Below are 22,999 nucleotides of genomic sequence, written 5' to 3' on the forward strand. Positions count from 1 at the left end.
CTTTGCATGAGCCTGCCAATTCCCTACCGTTGAGTAACTGGACTACGCCAAATGCATTGTCTTTCCTGGAAATAACGCAAGTTCAGAACTTCGGATCTTAGGAAGTACATATGCTATGATGGTAGTTATGTACATGTTGCTTAAGCTAAGAACCCTCGGACTCTGCCGCAAGCATGGTGTATGTGTCAGATACTCGGGACCCTTTCGCCACTGGTCTCGCCCTTGGGCGAAGACGGGGTTTTGATGTTTCTGTGGCGGAAGCACTATCATCAATCACATTGCCGACATACTCATCCCCAGTTTCGGAATGGGATTCCTGAACTGTCTTGGAGGACAAGCCCCGCGCTCTGGCGCCACGGCCCTTCCCTCTGCGGCCAGTCCCTGTCCCCTGTTCTTGTTGTCCTACTGCGGAACTAAGTTTCGTTCGGCTCTTAGCACCTGTTTTCCTCTTTTTGGCAACAGGCTCCTTCCCGTCTTCGAGTACAAGGACATCTGCCTTATCAGACACTGGTGTGCTTGTATTCTGTTTTGCCTGCTGGTTTCGGAAATCCGTAACCACTTGCTGAAGACGCTTACTTCCATACGCTTGTCGTTTCCTTGGGACATGTAATCCGCTACCGGTTGCAACATCAAAAAAGCTGTTTAAGTTGCCTTGCCGATTCATAGCTGCAGCCTAGCAAACACATTGAATCAATAATCATTGATTTGCCACGTGGCTTGGTCCGTACCTGGTTCCGCTTATTCATTTTTTGAATGATCGGTAGAAGTGATTCGTCAACTTTGGTTTGGTTCCAGCGTAGTTCTTCGTGGAAAAAGCTGTGGAGCTGTGAGCATTTTTTTTTTCAAGTGCCGGAGGTGGTCATTACGCACTGTCTGAGGGCGTCGAGGTCGGGCATACCCCATTTAAACGGTTCATCTGATGAATCCACCGTCGGATGATAATAAGCATCCCTCTACGGCACGGAGATTACCTCTCCATTGCAGCCCAACAAAACAGCAGCCACTCACCACCGACGCATTAGGCCATTCCAGGGGCAGGTATAAGTTTTTGAACTTCTTTTTCTAGATCAAAAGATAAGCACATATAATAAACTAGCATCAAAAATTTTCTGCAAGGCACATACGAAACGCTCGCGAAATTTGGTAGTATTATCCTCTGCTCGATCTCGCCCACTTTGGACTTTGGTCCACCAGTCCTTGAACTTATGAAGGCCGTCCTCGCCCGGAAACTCTTTTAATAGTTCCATGGCTATCACAGGACCGACACCAGGGAGCCCCTCCACGTAGTCGCTTCCGAGCAGGTACGCCAGACGGATGAGCGTATCGCGTTCCAGGCCAAGCTCCCGGGACAGATCGGAGGAATGAAAACACTCCACAGTCTTGGATTGATTAAACATATTCTTGAAAACGCGCATGCCTCCGAAAAGGAAAACGTCCGAATCATCCGTTATGATGCCCTCAACTAAACCTAGCGACATTAATTCTGCGCACTGTGCTTCTGCTTCCATCGGTGCGGTTATGTATGGAATCCCGAAGAGACGTAGTAAGAGCTTGGACCCGATGGTGAGCTCAAATAAATAGTACTACCTTCAGCACGGTACACATACCATAATTTGAGAGATCATTTGTTGAGTGATATCTTCTGAATCACGGATCGCTGCTTTCTTCTGTTGATTCAACGTCCGAATCTCTTCGTCAATCTCATGTCTGACGGCATCCAAATCTTTGCCCTTGACTTGCGAGATGAACCGGGCAAATTCGCCTTCTTCAGCATGTGGATCCATTTCCTCAGTAGCATCCCAAGTTTCCACAACAGCAGACGCTCCTTGATCAGTACTCTCCGGAGCAGTACCAAGCACAGGTGACGGAGACCGCGACCATTCGATATCAGATTCATCGTCGCTCTCAGGTATCCGAGCTTCGGGCGTGACCACATTAGAGGTCGAAGGCTGAGGACGTTCTAATGACTTTGGTAGCCGAAAAGATGCAGGAGACATTGATTGTCGTTCTTCGGCTGCATCCTCCGGTGCTGAGACTGCTGCAGGTACAAAACCCTCGGATACATCATGGACGTGACTGCCATCAGTGACTGGGACTTCTTCCATGTCATCGTCCGAATCTTGTGCAGCCTCCTGCGAAATTTTGGGAGATTGTGGCGGCTTGACATGGGCGCTAGTAGCAATGGGCGATGGCTTTCTGTGTGATGCTTCAACTGCCTGTACAGGCAATATTTCATCCATGCTTTCTTCTGATTCTGACAAGGATGATTGAACGATTGGCATGGGACGCGATGCTGTCTTCGGTGAAACTAACAAAGCCGCCTTCCCAAACGCAGATTGTGATGGAAGATCATGCAAGGTTCCAGCCAGCCTTCGCACCGGACCAGCCCCTGCGATCGAAAGTGCGGTCTCCAGCCGAGAAGGGGACGTGTATAGATCATCGTCAGAATCATGGAGTCGAAGAGCAGGTTTTGACTGAGGAGTTGCAGGAGGGCTAAATTTAGAAGGAGAAGGTTCTGAAGTGACTAAACGAAAGTCAAATTTCGCAGTATCCCTGCCCTAGAAAAACTTACTAGGCTTATAATTTGCAGTATGATCTTCTAGTGAAGCCTGGATGGCAAGGGCAAGCTCAGGATCCTCGATATGATCAAATTCGCCATCCAAGGGTCTGGATATGTCCTCGTCATCATCCAGGTCAAATAAAGGCTTTGATTTGATTCGCCTCTGGACAGGTTTTGGCATGGATGGCTGCAAGCGTTTGCCTATCGCGTGCAGTGCCATACTTGCCTGGAACTCTCGAAGATCGGGATCAGGTGTTGCATTCCCTGGTCTGACAACACAATGAACGGATGATCAATGATAACGAAGGATTCCGGCAGCATACATACTGACTTCCTCCATCTGCATGTCATCATCGCTGTCGCTTTGAAGCGTGGGCTTGTCTTGATCAATTTCAATTGGTTTTGACCGCGTGCCGTCGTCTCGGATGCCTAAGACCCAACCACCGTCCGCCCCATCGTTCTTGACAAGAACATACTCTCTGTTTCGCTCACTGGCAATTCGAACAGGAATGGTGATGTGTGCTTTACCGATGCTGTCAGTAGTCATCAAGAGTTGTTGAGTCAGAGCATTTCTTTGCTTGAGATTCTTGATTTGTTCTCGGGAGAAGTCCAAAGGAGTTTCTGCCTTCTGTAGCATGTTCTGCAAGCGCTTGTACGATGTCTGACGTGATTTCAACCGAAGGTCACCAACAATTTCGTACTGAACTTCTGTGGGCAGCTCTCGGAATGCTGGAGAGGATACATCAAAGTCCTCCGGACGCATCTCCTCTATAAATGTCCGGAGCTCTTCCTCTGTGGCAAGGCGCGGGTCTGGAGCCTGCGAACTAGTAGCCTTCGCCACGCGCTCTTCAAGGTCCACTTCTGGAAGTCTGTAAGGATCATGATCATAAAAGCGAGCTTTCTTTTTTGACGAAAGAGGTGTTTCTTCTGCTTTCTTCTTTGCCGGTGTCTTCGGTGCAGAATTATCAATGTCCTCAAGGTAAACCGCATTCTCGTCCAGGACCACGGGTCCTGAGGGCACTTTCTGCTTGCCCTTTGACGATGAAGGACTGGCTTACATATATAAGTATTTGCACACTCATTCAGGATACGATAGGTCGCATACTGTGACGCTTGAGCATGTACTAAAGCCTCCCGTCTCATGTGGGCCGCCAGCAGCCTCTCCGCAACCTTGGCGTGAGTTGCAGCGGCACCACTCTTCTTCTTCTTACGCTCGATCTATACCACTCTGTCAGCATTTCAGTGAGCAGAAAGAAAGAGTGCCTTACAATCGTGTTTCTCTTAAGCGCAGGAGCTCCTCCATCAAACACGAAGACTGGGCGAATCCCATAGAATAATAGCTTGCAGATACGTCGGAAGAAACCAAGCACATGTGCGTTAACCAATCCACGTCCATCCTTGTCGCGCATAGTAGCTTGAAACTGGTAGATCCAAATACTAGAATCAATGGCAAGAGCTTTCCCTTCGATAGTCTCGAGCCTAGCATGAATCCAACGTTTAAGTATGTCAGAACCCCGGAAATCATGGAGTACATACGGCACTGGGCGACCCACTGGAGACAAGAGGTCCCATAGTGACTTCACACCCATCTGTCAATCTTCTAAGAACGTGAGTGCGGGTGTAGTTGCGCAGAAACTTTGATCAGACTCGGACAAGACTCCTGATCCGAGTAATTGGTTCACGTGGGCCGAATATGATTGCATCCGCTGACTCGAATTCCTTTGCACAATGTTCACCAGTAAAAAGCAATTTAAGAAACACCTGAAACTACCGTAACAATCTCTTCAGGGTCCCAGATATAACGATGCGGAAGATAACTTGATATGACCAAGTCCATGAAAAATGTAGGTATGAAAAGTGATAAACTAGGCAAAAGGCATTTTATGGTCGTAAACTTCGTAAAAAAGGCGCGATTGAATTAACTGTCATTGCACGCCTGACTGAGAAGGAGAGATGCCTAAATGAGAAGTGTAGAAGTAAGAGACCGCAGATCAATTTTTCGGGTTGTCGCGGGCATCGACGGGGCGTGGTCCGGCGGGCGATCCTTGACCAGCCGAGCTGTTCCGGGACGAACTGTGGCCATTGCGCTGACCCTGCGCGAGCGAGCCGGGAGGACGAAGGTCTTCCATATTAGCTGGAGAATACCGTGCGTCGAACGCCGAACCACCTGTCATCTGCATGCCCATACTTCCCATGCCTCCCATACCACCACCTGCTATGCCACCGCCTCCCATCCCCATCCCCATACCTCCGCCCATATGATTCATGCCCAAGGGGTTGCCCATCATCGGCATGCCCATCATCGACATCCGAGGATCGTAGCCCATCCCGCCGCCGGTCATCATGGGGTTCATGGGCGTGGGGTGCATGCCATCGCCGACATGTGACCCGGCAGAGGAATATGCCATCATAGCTTGTTGGTAAGCAGCTTGCGCTGCCTGCTGTGCAAAGAATTGCGGATTGCTAAATCCTGGCATCATACCCGGATAACCCATATATCCACCGGTCATCATGGGGTTGGCACCGTTCATCATGGGGTTGGCACCAACCATCATCGGGTTCCCACCAGTCATCATTGGGTTCAGGCCCATCATCATAGGATTGGCCATCATTGGGTTGGCCATCATGTTCGGGTACTGTTGGCCACCTCCATACATGCCCTGCATCTCCAGTTGATTGCGTTGGAAGTCGTCAATCTTGCGTTGCCGCTCTTCAGCCATCCTTTTTTCGCGCTCACGCTCCGTCAAAGCAGCACCAACGCCACCTTCACGTTTACGCTCGCGTTCATGAGCAGTGATCGCACCCAAGAGACCCGTCTGAGGTGGTGGTGGTTTATTAGGAACGTTGATGAGTGAAGCACCAGTTTCCCGCGCAAGCTCTTCTTGTCTCTTGGCAGATCGGTCCTGCTTGTCCTGCATCCCAGCAGATAGCAGACCGTGAGGAGTGAAAGCTTTTGTCATGGATTGGGAAGCAGGTTCCAACTGGATGAAAGGGTCTCGTTGATGTGAAGGAGTTTCAGGTTGAGGATGAGAACCGGGCGTACGACCAGGATCAAGAACCTGTGTCCAAATGTTTTGACGAGCGGCACCGTGTTGGTTAAAGTCCGCTTGTGGACGAAGGACTTGGGAAGTATATTCAGACTGTGGACGCAGGTGAGGGGCATCATCTGGTGTTCGCATGTGCTGATCGGAAGCGAGTCGCCGAGGTGGTGGCATGGCGTTCATATACTCATCTGACACACCGCCTGTAGATCATCAGCTCAGGACATTCAACAAAAGAAAGGTATGCTGACCTTGTGTCAGCGGCCTCGGAACAGGCGGCAGATTACGAGGATGTCGTAACTGCGCGTAGGGATTCGCGTCCGTTGCTTGTTCTCCAGGTGTCACAGCACGCCCTGCACTACCGGGACGCAGAGGTCTAACAGCCGGAACCGGTACTGGCGGGACAGGAGCCGGCTTCTTGCTCTCCAAAGTCGAAGGGGATTCCTCATCAGAATCAGCATCTTCGTCATCCTCTTCTTCCTCTTCCTCCTCTTCTTCCTCACTGCTCTCATTCCATCCAGAGACCCTGTTCCCAGGTTTGACACGCTTCCCGTTCGCTCTCCCAGGCTTGTGAAGCACTGCCTGATGCTGCGCCTGTGCACGCGCCTTTCGTTGTGCAGCCTGCTTTGACGGAGCAAATGACGACCTGTACTGCGTAACGCCCTCCGAGCTCTCAGATGCAGCACTACCTTCGACAGTAGGCTCTGACGACACGTCTTGTTCTATCAGCGGCGGCTGGGATGTAGTTGCAGGCGGGGGTGCGACATCAGATGTACCATCAAGGAAAGACAACGCAGCAAGCGCATCTACATTAACTTCGTCGCCGCTGTTCTGCTTTTGGATGATCTTCTGTTGCGAATCCGTCATGGCCTGGACGTGAACGTACTCTAAAGAAGGTGAGGAAATTGAGGTGATGGCTTCCACATTTGGGCCTCGGCTAGAAATAGGTTGGACACGTGCACCGGACGGCTTACGGCCGAGAGAAGGGCGCGAGCCAATCATGCTGTGTTCGCTAATATTAGCTTCCGTCCTTCCCAGCTCCGAAAATGACATCGGCGTTTCCCGACGCGGGTGCAATGGGTTGTCAGACACTGAGCTCTCTTCGGAATTTGAGGCTTCAGAAATGGTGGTTGGGACACGTCGCGGCGGGTTTGGGGGCTTTTCGTCGAATTGCTGCATGAAGAAGAGAGCGTCTGAAAAGATACTCTGACTGTCTTGTACTGGGGGCTGTGCGGGGGCAACAGGAACTGTTGCTACAGAAACAGGCGCCCGCGGTGTTGAGTTTGATAACTTGGCTTTGGGAGGCAAGGGCGGTGAGCCTGTATTATGCTGCGTTATAAATGGGTGAGGCGGAGACAGTGCTCGAGGCGGTAGCTGTAGAACATCCTGTACATCTTGAATAGAAGGTAACTCTTTATCCTTCCCTTTGGGAGAGTAAGGCGATGTGAGACATGAAAGGGGCGAGCCAGGAGGGGGAGTTCTCGAAGCCGGTGATCTGATGGGCACAGGTGCAACAAGGGAGGACAACAACATTCCTGGCGAAGTAGGCCTACCATTTCCTGAACTAGGACTTGTCGAGCTCGTAGAAAATGTAGGTGACCCAGGAGACTCAGGCGTAAGAGGAAGTTTGAACCCGCCAACATCTACACTCGCAACTGTTGATGGCTCTGTGTTCCTCATATGTGCAGTCTCCAAGCTCGATGTAAGCTTTGAGTCGGAACGCAAGGTAGGAGGAGGGCTTCCAGTCGGTGGGGGACCTGTGATTGACCCAGGTATGTTCTCTAGGACAGGGTTCAACGAAGTAAGCATCTGCGACTGGCTGTGCTCGGACATGGAACGCGACATAAAATCCTGATGCCCGTTGCTCATCGACCGTCCCACCGAATCTGGCTTCCCACTCGACATCGACGAGCTGCTTATCATCATCGACTCAGGCTCGTTGTGCTCATTCGACATCGAACGGCTTTGCGTACGAGGGAAATCCGGAAGCGTTTCACGCGTTGCGCTCCGTTCCGTGATGGGGGAGAGAGCGTGACCAACAGTGAGGTCTGGTGGCGAGCGCAAGTCGAAATTGATCGTGGGGAGCTGGGGGGCGTCAACAGGTTGACCATCCTGAGTTTGTGATCGGGGCTGAGTAACATCTTGTGACGGCTGTTGCTGTTGTGGGCGATTAGGATCAACACCTAGACCAATGGGTGGCAGGGGGGGTGGCGCAGATACGGCACGCAGTCCAGGCATACGTGAGTGGAGGATATTTAAAAGACGATTGCGAATAGCAGAGGTACGGTCGTCACGTGGGTCCATAGACTCTGCAACTTCACGATCAAGGAACAACAGCTATCATCCAATAAATTAGTAGACTTTGTGCTGAGAAACAACTTGCACTCACGTCTCTCCCAGGATTGACTGGATAAGCAAACATCAGCGAAACTGGATCACGAGGGTCCCAGGTGTACACTTTCGGACGTCCGTATAGCTCAAAGGCGTCATGAAGCGCTGAATAAATGGTGAGTCATCATGGTCTGGGCGACTGAAACAGTCTACTCACCAACAAGCCACTTGAGCATCTCGGATGCTTGTGTATTCCCTGCTTCAAGCTCAGGCATAATAAGCAACCACCCCTCCCTTCGTTTCATCGTGCCCGCCGTTTCCTCGTCACCAATTAGACCCTCAATTTTCATGAGTGTGCTGCGGTTGATCAACTCCGGGCGCTCTGGGTACACTGCAAACGCCTGTGAAACCTCCCTGAGTGTAAGAAGGGGGTGCTTCTTGTCCCTTGGCCTAGGAGATGCATAAAGTGCAAGCAAAGGCTTCATTGGTAGAGGTTCAGGGGAGTGATCACGCGAGAAGAGATTCGACATGCGTTTCTTGGGAGTAGGTGTGGTGCCAGTGGTAGTAGACGGGGCTCCAGGTTCGGTGTACAAAGTTTGCGACCCAGATATGACCATCCACATGCGTTTCCAGTCTGTTTGCCCAGCAACACGTATGAGCACCCACCCTTCCATGCGGCCACGGACGAGTGTTGTACGGGTGTCTTTGCCTGAGAAACATGACGTCAGTGTCGAACATACTCTAGTGAGACAACTGACCTTCAAGCAATGTTATACGTATCAAATGGGCAGTGTACATTTCTTCGAGACGAGACTTTTCCCAAGCAGATAATCGTAGAGCTGTTGCCCATGACTCCAATGCCGATGCTGACGGACAACTGAATAAAAGCAAATTAGAGCCTGCCGTGTTGAGAGTGAAGACGTTCATATATGTCTTCCGCGGTTGATCTGGACCCTCGGCGGGGCCAGTCACTGAACCTAGTACGTGAACAAACTACAGCCAGCGTCATCACCACTAGCATAGAAGGACAGTGGAATGGACTCACGGCATCCGTGATATTCACATACGTAGGAGGCACCTCAAGGCCCTTCTTGCTTGCTTCTTCGATCTCCTTCATGTCCCATATGCTCAACGTTGTGCCGCTAAGTTGTGCCCAGATGTCGAACCATCCATCATCTTTGGGACGTTGGCCATCCGGCTGGCGCTGTACGCGTTTTACTAGTGGGCCGCTGAAGTAGACCTTTCGGGCATGCGCGACAGTGAGCTGAACAATGGAGCGTATTTCAGGATGAAGAGGGGGAACAGCTGAAGAATCTCTGCGGGCTGCTAAAGCCGTGTCAGACTCTTGGTCATCCTGCTTCTCTGGCGAGGAGCGCATTGGACCCATTGTTTGAGCGCGCTGTTGGTTGTTTTGTGGTGCGAAGTCGCGGTCTTGTGCGCCGGTGCTTGGGCGTCGGTTAGATTGCTGCTGGTGATCGGTACTCGCGTCACTTGAATGCGGCAACTGTTTTCGAAAAGAAAAGAAAGACGAAGTGCGAAGGTGTGACATTGTATTAGCGACTGATTGTTGTTGAGCAGGTCTCGAGACCGACTGGTCCTCCTGTTGAGTTGTCAATGTTACTGCTCCAGCGCTAGGGTTGTTGTTGTCGCCTGGAGGAGTTGTTGCAGGTTGTCGTGCGTGAAACTCGTGTAGATCGGTTCCTCTGCCTGGACTAGCTTGTCTGAGCTGTTGTAGTTCAGCGGGAGAAATAAAGCCACGATGACGGTTATCCCATTGAGGACTACTTGAGCCTGAGCTCATAGATAGTGCCATAAACCGACAAAGTCCACTCCCTGGAATACAGGTCGATCTCAAAAAGTTACAATAGACGCCAACCCACGAATTATTATAAACCTTCTCTGATTCGAACAAAAATACATGGGGAAACCGGCTTGCTTTGGTTGGGAAGGCGCATCGCTTCATAAGTGCACGTGCTCTGAGCAGCATAGCCTCGAAAACCACAACGTTTCTCAAAACATACGTGACCGACCTAATCGTGACGACGACACGGGGTGATAATCGTCTGCACCAGGCACATGAACTCGATCAAATCGTCAATATCAAGTTGGCAAGCCTATCTTCTATACCACAGTGAAAAGAAGGACCTCTAATTTCCAGAAAGACACAGACTTTGTAACCAACCATTTGGTCTCCATCATCTAGGGTCCCATCCCATGTGACTGCATGTAACCGAACAACGTCCAAGAATTGACTTACTTACTCCAATAGTGCAAGAGCTTGCTTCTCCCGAGGACATGTCCGTGAGGGGCTAAAGTATAAATGAATGTCACATTCATATCTCGATGACGAGAGCAGACGTACGTTCGTCATGAGCACACGATGATAACCGATATGACCGATATGGCGCTTCGACGGCGACCTGCAAATGAAGATTGGGCTCGTGAATCGTCGAATGGCTCAGTTCCGTTTCATTTAGGTTGATTAAATAACGATGGCACGACGTTTACCCATAGTTGAAAACTGCGAACGTATTGGAATCTAGGAATGGTACGATTCGAAGGTTTAAAGACGCAGTGGAACGAACCAGCAGTATCATCGATGTTCTATGATATACATAGGCATGGCAGACGGTCGTAGTCTCATAGAAGTTCGCCTGTGCGCTCCTGTTCGCCTGTGCATGTGAGCTGCGGCTCAGCTGCCCAGTCCGTGCAAGTTCAACAGGCTGTCACCGCCTGTGAGCTGACTAGTAGCGGTCTTCATCCTCGGAACCCCATGGTCCGGCCATGCAGCATACAGCAGATAGATAAACACCACAGCATCCTGCAAATTCGTCGAGATGACAGGAACAATAGAGACTTTGCTCTGCACTCAGCAGACTTGGTTCATTCCCTCGCTCTCTAGTAGTGCTAGCGCATGACTTGTCAGACCTCAATTCGACAGCATTGATTGGCCAGGGGTGGAGGGTAATAAGCAAGAGCTTTCTGTCGTGGGGTACATCACGCTTCCGGCACACTGGCAGCCATCCGCTGCCAGATCATTATCCTCTCTTTATATTTTGTGTGAGCTGAACGACGGTCCGCACATGACTTGGAGAAGGAAATTGCAAAATGCTAGAATTTGGTTCTGCGATGGCACTGAGGAACACACGTGCCGTGCGAGGAAGGGGTGCTTGGGTACCAGCGTCCATGACTTCCTGCTATACGGCTCCCACCGTGACACGGGCCAGCCTGTATGGGGGATATTTTCTCTTGCTACCCTTGTCTCCGATGCTGAGCGCTGAGCCTGCAAATGACTGTGGTTCTGCAATTTGCGAGTCCGATCAACGGCTGGAGTACGATATTGTCTGGATTGTGAGATTGATATAGATGGGACGGAATTGATCTTTCCAAGTGCAGAAATCAAATGCATTACAATGCAGCATACCCGCGTGCGGAAGAAGCGACATGTTACTATGAGAGATCATATGATCGTGAGAGTAAATTCACTGCGGAGCGTGTCTATATATAGACTATGAATCATTTATGGAGCGGGTAAGGTATCTATCGAACGATAAGCTTCACCCCCAAAGTAACCACGTGCACTTGAAGTCATTATGGGTCACATCTGGTCAGCCTACATTCGCGAGACTTATCCTCCGTCAACAAAGTTTCACGCATCTGATGTCCCAGACATGTCCGGAAAGGTTGTTCTCGTCACCGGTGCTAATTCAGGGATAGGCAAAGAGACCGCCAGAGTCTGTCTCCCATCGTCGTATCTGCCTCATGCTGACGCTTTTCGTGGTTAGGTCCTCCTCACAAAAAATGCCAAGGTTTACGTTGCTTGTCGCGACAAGGCCAAGGGTGAAAACGCTATTCGCGACCTAAAAGAGAGCACCGGAAAAGAAGCGTGTTTCTTGCAACTCAACTTGGCAAACTTGAAGTCCATCAAGGCTTCTGGAGAAGAGCTTTTGCAGTACGCTTGCACTGCATTTGTTGAGCAACGAGACGACTGACACTTCACTTCAGGAGAGAACCCGTACTGCACGTCCTATTCAACAACGCGCGAGTGTTGTCTGACTTGTCGTCTCACCGTCCACTCACATGTTGCTCAGTGGGGTAATGGCTCCTCCTATAGAGATGTTGACGGACGACGGTTATGACCTGCAATTTGGCACAAATGTCCTTGGTCACTTCTACTTCACGAACATTGTTATGCCTGCACTTCTGCTGATGGAACTGCACGCATTGTGAACACAGCTTCTAACGCCCACTGGTTCGGTAGTCTAGACTACAACACGTTCAAGGACTCTCCCGCAATGAAACATAAGACCGTCAAGAATCTCTATGGCCAAAGCAAAATGGTAAGTTTTGTCTCCATTGTATCAACTCCTTTGCTAAAATCCTGTGTGCAAAGGGCAACATTTTATTTGCAGCTGAGGTAGCTAAACGATATGGCAACCGAGGTATAGTCTCAACAGCACTCAACCCTGGTGGTATCAAGACAGAGCTTGGCCGTTATGATGACTCCTTTTCCAAAATGATATCCGTGTATTATCACGTATCATTCAACCTTCCAGATGCTAATTGTTCGATATTTGCAGAGCATAATCTTCCATGATGTATCACTTGGCGCGCTCACGCAGTTATATGCTGGAACCACTGCGGAAGGAGCGAATCTTAATGGAAAGGTTAACCTCTTCTCTCATGAATGAACTCGAACTTATATCCTGGACAGTATCTTGTTCCATGGGCGCGTATTGGGAACACACACAGACGCGCAGGACCCACAGCAGGCTTCAGAGCTGTGGAACTGGCTTGAGGACCAAGTCAAGGACCTTTAGGCTCGATCGATTCTCAGGCTGAATATGTCACTACTATACGGTCGTATGATTGCCTTCCACGTTTTAACAAAAAACCTGTGGGTATATTGGTTTATGTCAGTATCATTCATCATTTGGTTGGGGTTGATATTTATGCTGGATGTAGCCGCTCGATCTTGAGTCGAGTGTTCCATTTCATCACGAATGAATTTCTCGCTCTCGAGGAAGAGCTCAATGCCAACTTGTTGGTGAAAAGGAGAAAGCTTTGGCGCACGCCATCATGGCAGTATCTGTCAACGCTGGGCTTGTGGAGGTACTGTTCGTGATGGTGTTCTTGCATGTGTTCCTCTTGTCGTATAATGTCTTATCTTTCTGGACTTCCAAACAAAGACTCGAATTTGATTCGTTTCTATCGTGATTTCCAGTTCGGTCAAGGCCGCGACGATATAATGAACGGAAATAAGTGTTGCAAGCCTCGTGAGAATAAGCGCCAAGTCTGAATGTGCTTTCAATGAACTTGCTTGACCATCTATATTTGTTGTACTTAGTCTACGGTTGTTGATCGGCTTATTCGTAGTATTATGATTGGCTGTGCCATTGACGCTTGACCGACAAGTATAGCCTACATATTCATCTGCATATGCCAGGTGTCGAAGGAGGGCCATGGCTGACGCTCATCGAGACATCCAACCAGTGCATTACACCGCTGAATCGAAACAATGGCTTCCAGGTCCGAGTCAAGATAGAGCCGGAGAACACATGCCCAGCTTCATCCGTGTTGTATCATGGAACGTTGATTGTATGAGGCCAGAACCAGACCTTCGCCTAGACGCTGCTCTCTCCTATATCCAGCACCAGGTCTTCAAGTGCAGGACAAACCGCAGACGTCCTGAACCGTGCTCGATCCTCCTCCAAGGCGTCCTAACCACTGCATTCAATACCATTCTCAATAACAAGTGGGTCCAGAATTTCTTCGTCGTCATTCCTTCAACCACAGACGCCTGGCCTAAGCTCGCAAAGTATGGCACAGTCACCCTCCTCTCTCGTTCCCTCCGCATCACAAAGTCAACTTCCATTCATTTCAGCTGCTCTGAATCGCAGCACCACGCTATTTTCGTAGACGTCAAGCTCAGCGGTCTCCTGGACACAGCCCAAGCTCCCGCATCACCCGAGTCTGTCGTCACCTTGCGAATTGCTAACACCCACCTTGACCCATTACCCGACGGCGCCCCTATCAGGGAGAAACAACTCAAGCTCGTCGCTGATGCTTTGATACATGATGGGCTGTTTGGAGGAGTCGTTGGAGGAGACTTTAACGCTGTTTCGCTCAACGACTCCGAACTGGTTGAATCTGTCGGCTTGTGGGATGCATGGGGCGGCGACGATGAAGGTGGCTTCACTTGGGGGTATCAACCTCGTTCTCCGCTTACACCAGGAAGACTAGACAAGTTGGTCTATACGCCTCGTCCAGGCTTCTTTGTAGATACCCCAAAGAAGATAGCTGTTGGGAAGAAATACGGGCAGCTGACGCGGAGGAGGTGGATCAGCGACCATTATGCTCTGCTGACCAAGGTGCAATGCGTATATTTCGCATCCGACGCTTCAGATGTAAGTCCAGTATTCTCGGCGCTGGCATGTCCTAGTTCTCATGAGACGTTCAGTATGATCCATCGGACCATGGGCACATCCAGCAGGGACTGAGAGAGCAAAGGAATATCGAAACATGCTCGCTTGACGTAAGTTCACACTTCTCTTACCCTAGCTTGCTTCTGACTGTTCCGTAACTAGCACCCACTCGTGTCTCATTCACCACCACGTAGTAAATACATCATTCCACTTCATCCTGGTACCAATTCTCGGTCCAGACGGAAGCCCTGGAGAAGCTTGCTGCGCATGAAGTCATCGAGGTAAGGTATACACTTACTTTGCGGAATTCGCGATCATTGACAGATGTAGTCCGAGTGTAGAACAACATTCTGACGGGACCAGGACCCATTGAAAGGAAGGAGCAGGCACTCACTTTTAAGTACTAGTCCGTGCCCCCTGCCCTCCTGCATTCATGCATACTAAATTGCTCATGAATCTCCAGACCCGCACAGGGTCACTTACTACATCACGCATATGCACTGCTTTCTAGCTGGACCTCACACGACCAACAAATTATCATGATTTACTGTAGAATATGTTGTATGCTAGCACACTGTCTTGGATTTGTCTGTAACATGTTCTTTTGCCTTGAGCCTTATTCAAAGTCCGATGATCATCTCTCACTAGCATAACCGATGCGGGACGGCAAGCTCGAGCGAGCAAGGAGTAAAGTCTCCATTTAATTGAAATACTACTTCCCTACCTCGAGCGGATCTCCATGTCGAGCCTTACCACCTCCCCACGGCCCGCAGAACGGCAAGACATCCACAAATCATGCGGAACGTTGGAGACACTCGTAAACATGCTTACTGACTACTGCGAAGCTGCAGGGGCTATCGTCGCACTACAGAGGAAGCTCTCAAAAACCCTCAAAGAAGCTGCTGCCCTCAAAACCACTAATGAGATCGCAGGTAAGTTTACCTTCCAAAATTCAACCCAAATCCAAGTCTCACGAAACGGCGCGCTGCACAGGCAACGCTTTGAACGTTAGCGCAAGCATATTCGACGTTCTTTCCGATGTCGATGCTAAGTTTGCAAAGATAGCTGATACGGAATGTCGCAGTATCAGTTTAGAGATGAAAAAATGGTTCACGAAGCTCGCGGTACATATTACGTTCCTCACTTCACCCTGCCCTAGCTCACTCACTGACTGAAGAAAGAAGAGAAAACCCATGACGAACGTATGGATGATTCAAACGCTCGTATAAAGCAAGCTGGTACGTCACATCATGTTGTCGTTCGCTCTAGCTTGCGTTGTCTCAACGGTTCCTGTAAGGTCAGGCATACGAGAAGAAGGCTAAGAAGAGCGCACGCGATGTTGGGGAAGAACACGCTCGTTATGTCAATCTGCTCAGTACGCTTGGTCCTGAGATGTCTCAGGAGAAATAGTAAGTTGTACGTATGCCTATTGCAGTACTTTTGTTTTGACTGTGCAATCGACAGTAATCATGCGCTGCTCGTGACGCAACAGCATACATCGACTACGTATAGCATAGCAGCATGCCTCTCGAGAGTTGCAGATGCAGAATGGGCGCGGTCATGTGAAAGTATCCGTCGATTCTCCCCGTCTATTGGTCCACTTGGCGAATGGCGAGCTCTCTGCGAGGGCGCATGGACAGGTCCCTTACCCGATGACCTACCAGACATATTACCTGCGCCTGCTCGAGCTCCACTTCCAACCCGGGGTGTAACGGAATGGGGTCAAAACATCCCGCCTGGAAAACACGAATACCAAACTTCGTTTCCCCTTCCTTCACAAGCCAATCCCGCTAACCTCGAACGTCCCCACCCGCCATTCAGCTCCAACGAGCAGGACCAGAACCAGGGCTCCATCAACTCGATTACGACTCTCAGCGCGTTCCCCTTCCCTCCGACACATTTCCCCATCCCTCTAGCTGCTAACGAAGCAGAGCTGCAGCACCAGAGAACGCAAATGCAGAGTTTACAAGTTCCCCGACCAATTCAACCAGCTCAACAGCGTGTCCTATTATCGGAATCTCCACAGCCGATCGAGAGTACGCTCTCTGATAAACATGTGCTCGTTGATTTCAAGTTGCATTCCGCGTCTCGGGGACAGACTACGCCTTCCTCTTTACAGCATAGATACTCTGATAATCACCTCGAACAGAGAATGGCACAGGGAATAGTTGGACCGGGGATGTTGACTGGTAGCGAGAAGAAGGTCCTGGAACAGACGCAGTCCCAGTCCTGCGAGGAAGTGAAACTTGGTCGACTATCCCTGATTACACGAGCGACTTCAAGCGAGAAAACACTCAACAGCAAGCAACTAGAACATACTCCTCCTTCAGAGCACGAGTTCTGTGCTTCAGTGGAAAGCCGCAGCGCATTCAAAAGCCGGAGTATCGATGCTGCGAAGAAGACGCCTGAGCGCACCAATAGTTCTACGAGCAATGGGAGTATTGTTGCTGCTTTGCTCAATCGTTACAGTCGTACGGTGAGTAGATGTGTATTTAATTCTTTGATGTGCCGGGCTGATTTTTGTTTGCATTGAGATCGAGCCTTTGTCTCTGGCGCCGAAAGATGTACCGCGCTTGCCGATGAGCGTTTCAGATCTCGCTTCTAGATATGAGCCTATAGATGAACCCACGACTCCTCGACGTTCGCCGACCGATAGACAAGTGGTCGATCAGAACCCTCCTGCTTTCCAAACCACCCGTGACATCCCTCAAGGCGAAGAAGATATTCGAAAGCGGAGACAACGTATCGATCAGCTCGTAGAACTAGAGCTCAAGGAGAAAGAATGCGAGCTTCGACAGCGCGAACGAGAACTCAACCAGAAAACGCGCGATTTCGAACGCGATCGAATGCATTTTCTTGATGCACGAGGCGACCTTATCAATGCTAGTGACACGCCCAGAGTGCCTCATGCGACACCATTCCAGTACAAACGCGGCTCACAGAGCGCTTCACACCTCGTCATTCCACCGAACTCGACTTCACCACAACGGAAATCTCAATCTCCGTCACGCTCACAGCCGTCTTCTCCTCTACCTGCGAAAGACCACGCGCCATTTTGCGGTTGTGATACGTGTTCCGTCATTAGATACAAAACACCAGATGTTTCACCCTCTCCTCGCGACCTACGTCCTCCGGAGCCTCCTATTATCTTATGCCCTGAGAAGCCCAGGGGCTGGATACGGAGACTGAGCATGCCTGCTGTCGGCGCAGCATTCTCGTTGGATGCGAAGAACGCAAGTGTTACGAGTCTGAAGTCTGGTTTGTCGTCTGCGGTTGATAATGGGAGACGGAGGAAGCGTAGTTTTGATCAGGGGATCAGTAATCGGAGTGTTGGGATGGTGCGGAGGTAGTGTGATGTGTGCTTCTTTTTTTTGCTTCTGGATACATGTTTTGTCTTTCTCTGATGTTGATGGATCCGCTGTCGCAGCACTATAAATCTTATTACATAATACTGTGAACGTCGCTGAACCCCATTATTAAATAAGCTATAGGGCCAGCTAAAGTGGCAACACCCGCTACCTGTTCCGGCATTCGGTTTTTTCAGCCAATTTCATACAAACTACATGTGCAATATTACATCCTGTTATCCCATTATCTACTCCTCTTTGTCTTCCTCCCTTGCTCTTTTGCCTAGTTGCACTCCTGCCATCACATCTGACGCACGCGACTTTGACTGCGAAACTCCAAAGTCAACTCCGCTAGGCTGGGTGCTCAACGGTTCGATTTCAAGCTTTGATTCATCCAAAATGTGGATAGTGTGTGCGTTGAGCTGATAGACCTTCGGAATCATTGTAAGTCATTGTTTTTTTGAGTGATTTGGACTCACTCGTCACTCTTTCCAATTGAACGTCAACAGTGGTCCACGATTTAAATAGGATGAGCATCACTCGACAATATCGCTCTCTAACTTCAGCTCGATCTCATCTAGGCAACGAAGGACCTATCGGAATGGGGACACGACGTCTGTCTGGGTGACGCACGACGAGGCGATGGGTTAAACTCTCAATATGACTATCACGCAGTTCAAATGAGGGACGTGAGTATGACTTTACATTCATAATCTCCTCCATCGAATTGAATTGTCGATCATATATAGGCTTATTATCTTTACTCTCGACAGGACTCACACCGCAAACATTGTCCACATCCGAAGAATCAACATCTAAATCATCGACAAGCTCTCTCCAACAGTGTCATCATGATCATGTGAATTTGTGTTGTCATCATCTCGCGATCGTTTCACTTTCTGTTTTCTTACTTGCGCGATAAAATCCCATACACACATCTCCTGAAGCCCAAAAGATCGTAACCGATAGTCTTGCACCTGATTTGCCTTTGGAATCCATTGTCGTCTACTGACAAAGCAGCTTCGTCATCAGCAACACCGCCATCAGCAATATCTTGCAGAACATCCTCGTCTACTGGTCAACACGCGACGCGTAAGATCGCTTACCCTTAACAAGGACATCTACACTTGGACATATAGACAACAATGACTGAAATGATTTAGACACTCTCTCATATGCACCTCGGCTACGAAATATATTCAGAATACTGATAGCTTTTTGCCTGGGATGTGCACGAGTGCACTCTAAATCGCTACAAATACTCTGTGCAATAAACCAAAGTTCACTGCCTGATATAGCAGAAACGTCCGCTCGTCCAATATGAACTCGGCTGAATTCGAAGGCATGCCAGACCCTGCAGCGACCTCACGACATGCAGTGTAATCATGATGCTTGGAGCGCATGTCCGAAACGGCAGATTCACCGTGGAGTAGATGTTGCAACAACGATATTTGCAACTCGAGCAAGGGATAAGACCCCCTAAGGTCTAAACCATGCAGAGCACATGCCCGCTCGAGCAACGCAACTTCGGACGACAAAGGACCCAAACGGACCCCCGAACGACACGATGCAAAAAATATATCATGCACAATAGACTTTGAACGTCTGCAAGACGATAAACCTGCCCCTGCAAGGGACGAAGACTGGGATAAATCCACAGGGCCACTGACAGCAGATTCTGGCAAATGGCTTGCATTGCCACCATGTATACACGAAGTTGCTAGGAACACAAAACAACATCAGAAAGATACCAAAATATTCAACCATGAAGTACTACCACCTTGCAGTCCAGACGCGCCACGAGAATAAAGATTATGCACAGGATTCAGCACCCGAGATCATGCGCAACTGAAGTAGATACAAGACAACGACTGGAATCAGTATCGAAGACGACAGAGACCGTAGGAAAGCGGCCGATAAACGAGGTCATGATAGTAAGAGCACAAGAGGGGTGTAAGCATCGACAGCGATGCGGTGATCGAGCAGGCGAGAGCTAAAGGCAGTGCAGACCGATCGATCAACACAGCCTCGTTACCATCCAAGGCGAAAGTTGCCATCTAGGGCGAGAAAGAGAGGGGCGACGAAATCGTGAAATCTACCGCCAAAACGTGAAAAATAGCGAGCTATAAGACCCACTCCCTAAAGGTAGCGGGAATAATTAAATAATTCTGAAGTTCCTATTACTTAATACAGTACATATCCCAATAATGCACATCCCAGTTGTGCATATCCTAGATAATGCATCGACTTTGGCAGGGTCCCATCGTGGGCGCAGCCATTATGCACTAAAAACTTCATACTGAATAATGCATGAACTTTTGAGGGTAATATGCATTGTCTGGGTACTATTAATGGGGGCTGCATTGTTCTATGTGTGAATATAAGCAGCAAAATATGCTAGATAAGATATCAAAAAAGTCTTTACTTGGTCTTTACAATGTCTCAATCCGAGCAAAGTTGTCAATAAACCTACTCAAAAAAACTGCTAAGCGTATCGAGATTGAATCTGATGACGACGACGACGGCAACAACATAGAATTGAGCGCATTATGTCAGCGAATTGAGACCGCCTGCTTACAATATTAATCCTCAGTTAGCCTTAGAGCAACTCTGTAGTTATTGTGGTCAGTTGTGACGGGAGGAGCTACAGAATGCAAAGCAGGCGCCATTAGATCAATATTTTACCAACTTGAATGTACTATCTACTGTGGTTATGACAAGGTCACACGGTGTCACAGTGTGTGACATCCAGCATCGTGCATATCCATGGCAAATCCATGGTAATGCATGGCATTTTCAGGCTCCCGACCGTATGCATTATTGGGATATGTACTGTATTGGCCGGATGTCACGGCTGACATGAAACACAAGGGAGACTTAGGGAGTCCTGATTGACTTGTCAACGGTGGGACGTCATGCATTCATGATAAGCTAAGGCCCATCACTAAATCCCACCGTTCCCCACAAACCATTATATACACATTATCATGTAGATAATAACTATATTCGGCTAAAATATGACAGTGCGAGATATATAGGCATATAAGTGTTTAGAACGCTATCCCCTATGACCAATGATTGTCATGAATCGTGTAGTGACAAATACTAGTACTGTTTTGAAGTGATGAAACATGTTCAACGAAGTGTTTCTCATGTAGAATTTCTAGCACAGTGGCTCTCCTGTCCAATAAGTAACAAAAATATAAATTCTTGCCATCTGTACCATCATACAGACAATTGCTTCAAATACTGGTATTATGATATTATGGGTTTTATACTTGATTGGCCAGGAAATCATATTGGATGGTATGCGAGTTATACAAAAATGCTTGGTACAATACACGTGCTCTACCCCAATCTCATTGTCAACACCACCTGCAAGAATTTGACAATAACAGACAGCGGGTAACCACGACAGATATTGTGAGCGTCTTGAAGTCCAACGAAAGCAAGACATAGTGGTCCATAAGCGGGGATTCGCACCAGGCATCACGGACTCGAATAAAGTACAGCGTTATAGGATCGGGCTCGGTGGTATAAGATCGAATTTGGCAGGCCGCAGTACTATAGAATGTGATGGGATCGAGTCTGGCCATAGAATCCAGTTTGTGGCCTTGGAATAAAGGTTGGCCATGGGACCGAGTTTGAATGTAGGATCGAGTTCGAATGTGGGATCGACTTTGGCCATATTGTCGAAGACCAGCGTTCCTTAGACAGAAACATAGACCACAATGCTTGTTGCCGAACCATACCATACGGCACGACTCCCTGGACGGAGACTCGAGAAACTTGAAGGAAGTAGCGTTAATGAGTGACTAGAGGCGGAGTAGGCGATAGTGGGGGTTATAAATAAAGTCAGAGTCGGATCCTTACTTATGAATGACCAGAATATATGCTTGCCGAGCGGTGACTGAGGTCTTGACCTCTGCCAATGGAGTTGTACCTCATTCATCTTGAGATCCGGTAGTCAGAGTGTTTCGAAATAGGAAAAGAGGAATGGAGCAGGGTCGGAGCCGGGTAAGGCTGCGAGCTTCGGTGTCAGTGGTAGACAACAAAGACTAACGGAGAACTGAAACTATCCACTTTGGACGTCGGTTCAGGACAAATGACTAACAACTCAGACCGTATCAGTTCACTTTGAAGCAAAGTCACACTGATATGAAGTCCTGGACTCTCGTACATTAGTGATGTTCCCGGCCCGGCTTGGGCCCATGCAAGCCGCAGTCCGCATGCTGAATCAATGCTTGAACTCCACCATGCCGTTCCCAATGCCACGAACACCATGCGCAAACGCCCAGCACACGTCAGCGACTGCTGATGTGGCTCAGACGAATACGGACGATGGACGAGAGCAGAAGGGAAGAAGACAAGGAGGAGAACGAGAACGAGAGAGAGGAAATGGACGAGACAAGCAGGAAGACATCAAGTAATATGTAAAATAAATAAAAATTGCTTAAAAATGCACCATGCAGATGATGACAAGTGAGAACGTGAATGAGCGAGAATCATGAGAACGAGCGTCGAGAGTGGGCTCGAGTCCAACACAGGAGACAGAGAAGTCTTGCATTGTTTGTTGAATGACAGGGAGGGGAGGAAGTCTTCGTTCGGCGGAGCTTGCTGGTGCCGGCGTGCCGTGTTGTTGTTGTTGAGGCCTGAGGGACGAGAAGGATGACGGCGACGGCCTGCCTGTGTTGATATACTTGGCAATAAGCTCGAGGTTGGGTTCGGGCTGTTCCCTTTTTTCGCCTAGGTCCAGTATTGTTCAAGTTGTAGATGCTAGAACACTGGCTTGGAATCTAACATGGGGTTATAATGGTTTATCAGCAAGAAGCTAGATGAAGAAACAGATCAACACACAATCATGTGACCCGTGTCGTAGATGCGCAATGTAGAACTTGGAACACTAGATTAGCGGTCGATATGGGTTTACATTTGATTCATCAAAACAAAAGGCAAAAGACAAGATAAGTAACACATCACAAATCTAAGCCGGTGCTATACACACCACGACATAGGCATATAAGGGGAAATCAGACATCGCCCAACTTATAAGGTGAATACTGTCATATCATGCTTAGTGGTTTTTAGTGATGCAGATACCAATAAGAGGCTTGGGCATGGGGTGCCGTATACTTGTATCATTGTATGGCGCCCGATATACAGACTGTACAACCGGACGAAGACGGCTCATCTCAATACTTGATGGGTTACATGGATATTGATTTCGCGCACCTGATATGCTGCTAAGACAACACCTAATAGGCTCTATGGCTATCGAGAATCTTGGACCTGTCC

At 49.0% G+C, this 22,999-nt stretch overlaps 5 protein-coding genes across 5 annotated transcripts; 3 read left to right on the forward strand and 2 right to left on the reverse strand.

Moving 5' to 3' along the window:
- Nucleotides 1-25: 25 nt before the first annotated feature.
- F5147DRAFT_105066 (uncharacterized protein) lies at nucleotides 26-4,218 on the reverse strand. The gene is made up of 11 exons (XM_041428041.1): nucleotides 4,097-4,218; nucleotides 3,829-4,039; nucleotides 3,666-3,778; nucleotides 2,884-3,609; nucleotides 2,573-2,829; nucleotides 1,608-2,524; nucleotides 1,125-1,550; nucleotides 1,009-1,062; nucleotides 871-953; nucleotides 729-816; nucleotides 26-673 (listed from the first exon to the last, which is right to left on the reverse strand). Exons 1-11 carry the CDS (start codon nucleotides 4,147-4,149, stop codon nucleotides 146-148), a joined length of 3,456 nt encoding a protein of 1,151 aa, XP_041294287.1. The 5' UTR covers nucleotides 4,150-4,218; the 3' UTR covers nucleotides 26-145.
- A 36-nt stretch (nucleotides 4,219-4,254) lies between these two features.
- On the reverse strand, nucleotides 4,255-9,878 carry F5147DRAFT_687334 (uncharacterized protein). Its single transcript, XM_041436832.1, has 6 exons — nucleotides 8,978-9,878; nucleotides 8,691-8,925; nucleotides 8,150-8,641; nucleotides 7,991-8,097; nucleotides 5,853-7,938; nucleotides 4,255-5,804 (listed from the first exon to the last, which is right to left on the reverse strand). The coding sequence occupies exons 1-6, from the start codon at nucleotides 9,743-9,745 to the stop codon at nucleotides 4,552-4,554; spliced, it is 4,941 nt and encodes a 1,646-aa protein (XP_041294288.1). The 5' UTR covers nucleotides 9,746-9,878; the 3' UTR covers nucleotides 4,255-4,551.
- A 1,589-nt stretch (nucleotides 9,879-11,467) lies between these two features.
- On the forward strand, nucleotides 11,468-13,006 carry F5147DRAFT_687339 (uncharacterized protein). Its single transcript, XM_041436833.1, is given in 9 exon segments — nucleotides 11,468-11,666; nucleotides 11,718-11,884; nucleotides 12,024-12,158; nucleotides 12,194-12,272; nucleotides 12,326-12,457; nucleotides 12,513-12,599; nucleotides 12,647-12,665; nucleotides 12,685-12,847; nucleotides 12,898-13,006. 8 exon segments carry the CDS (start codon nucleotides 11,526-11,528, stop codon nucleotides 12,750-12,752), a joined length of 828 nt encoding a protein of 275 aa, XP_041294289.1. The 5' UTR covers nucleotides 11,468-11,525; the 3' UTR covers nucleotides 12,753-12,847; nucleotides 12,898-13,006.
- Nucleotides 13,007-13,273: 267 nt separating this feature from the next.
- F5147DRAFT_105218 (Endonuclease/exonuclease/phosphatase) lies at nucleotides 13,274-14,478 on the forward strand. The gene is made up of 2 exons (XM_041428042.1): nucleotides 13,274-14,343; nucleotides 14,393-14,478. Exons 1-2 carry the CDS (start codon nucleotides 13,395-13,397, stop codon nucleotides 14,395-14,397), a joined length of 954 nt encoding a protein of 317 aa, XP_041294290.1. The 5' UTR covers nucleotides 13,274-13,394; the 3' UTR covers nucleotides 14,398-14,478.
- A 523-nt stretch (nucleotides 14,479-15,001) lies between these two features.
- Nucleotides 15,002-17,951, forward strand: F5147DRAFT_687346 (uncharacterized protein). Its single transcript, XM_041436834.1, has 6 exons — nucleotides 15,002-15,289; nucleotides 15,351-15,481; nucleotides 15,535-15,595; nucleotides 15,655-15,766; nucleotides 15,822-16,833; nucleotides 16,892-17,951. The coding sequence occupies exons 1-6, from the start codon at nucleotides 15,097-15,099 to the stop codon at nucleotides 17,705-17,707; spliced, it is 2,325 nt and encodes a 774-aa protein (XP_041294291.1). The 5' UTR covers nucleotides 15,002-15,096; the 3' UTR covers nucleotides 17,708-17,951.
- Nucleotides 17,952-22,999: the final 5,048 nt, after the last annotated feature.

The sequence above is a fragment of the Suillus discolor genome (genome assembly GCF_016758755.1).
Source record: "Suillus discolor strain FC423 chromosome Unknown F5147scaffold_19, whole genome shotgun sequence".
Taxonomy (NCBI): domain Eukaryota; kingdom Fungi; phylum Basidiomycota; class Agaricomycetes; order Boletales; family Suillaceae; genus Suillus; species Suillus discolor.

Excerpts from the sequence above, each read along its gene's own strand:
- F5147DRAFT_105066 (XM_041428041.1), bottom strand. The coding sequence starts at position 4,149 with ATGGGTGTGAAGTCACTATGGGACCTCTTGTCTCCAGTGGGTCGCCCA. Across the intron at positions 3,610-3,665 it reads GTACATGCTCAAGCGTCACA|TCCTTCATCGTCAAAGGGCA; the intron begins GTATGCGACCTA and ends TATGTAAGCCAG. Across the intron at positions 2,525-2,572 it reads TACTGCAAATTATAAGCCTA|TCACTTCAGAACCTTCTCCT; the intron begins GTAAGTTTTTCT and ends ACTTTCGTTTAG.
- F5147DRAFT_687334 (XM_041436832.1), bottom strand. The coding sequence starts at position 9,745 with ATGGCACTATCTATGAGCTCAGGCTCAAGTAGTCCTCAATGGGATAAC. Across the intron at positions 8,926-8,977 it reads ATGTGAATATCACGGATGCC|TTTGTTCACGTACTAGGTTC; the intron begins GTGAGTCCATTC and ends CGCTGGCTGTAG. Across the intron at positions 7,939-7,990 it reads CAGTCAATCCTGGGAGAGAC|CTGTTGTTCCTTGATCGTGA; the intron begins GTGAGTGCAAGT and ends ATTGGATGATAG.
- F5147DRAFT_687339 (XM_041436833.1), top strand. The coding sequence starts at position 11,526 with ATGGGTCACATCTGGTCAGCCTACATTCGCGAGACTTATCCTCCGTCA. Across the intron at positions 11,885-12,023 it reads TCTGGAGAAGAGCTTTTGCA|TGGGGTAATGGCTCCTCCTA; the intron begins GTACGCTTGCAC and ends CATGTTGCTCAG. Across the intron at positions 12,458-12,512 it reads CCTTTTCCAAAATGATATCC|AGCATAATCTTCCATGATGT; the intron begins GTGTATTATCAC and ends CGATATTTGCAG.
- F5147DRAFT_105218 (XM_041428042.1), top strand. The coding sequence starts at position 13,395 with ATGGCTGACGCTCATCGAGACATCCAACCAGTGCATTACACCGCTGAA.
- F5147DRAFT_687346 (XM_041436834.1), top strand. The coding sequence starts at position 15,097 with ATGTCGAGCCTTACCACCTCCCCACGGCCCGCAGAACGGCAAGACATC. Across the intron at positions 15,482-15,534 it reads AATGGTTCACGAAGCTCGCG|AAAGAAGAGAAAACCCATGA; the intron begins GTACATATTACG and ends CACTGACTGAAG. Across the intron at positions 16,834-16,891 it reads TCAATCGTTACAGTCGTACG|ATCGAGCCTTTGTCTCTGGC; the intron begins GTGAGTAGATGT and ends GTTTGCATTGAG.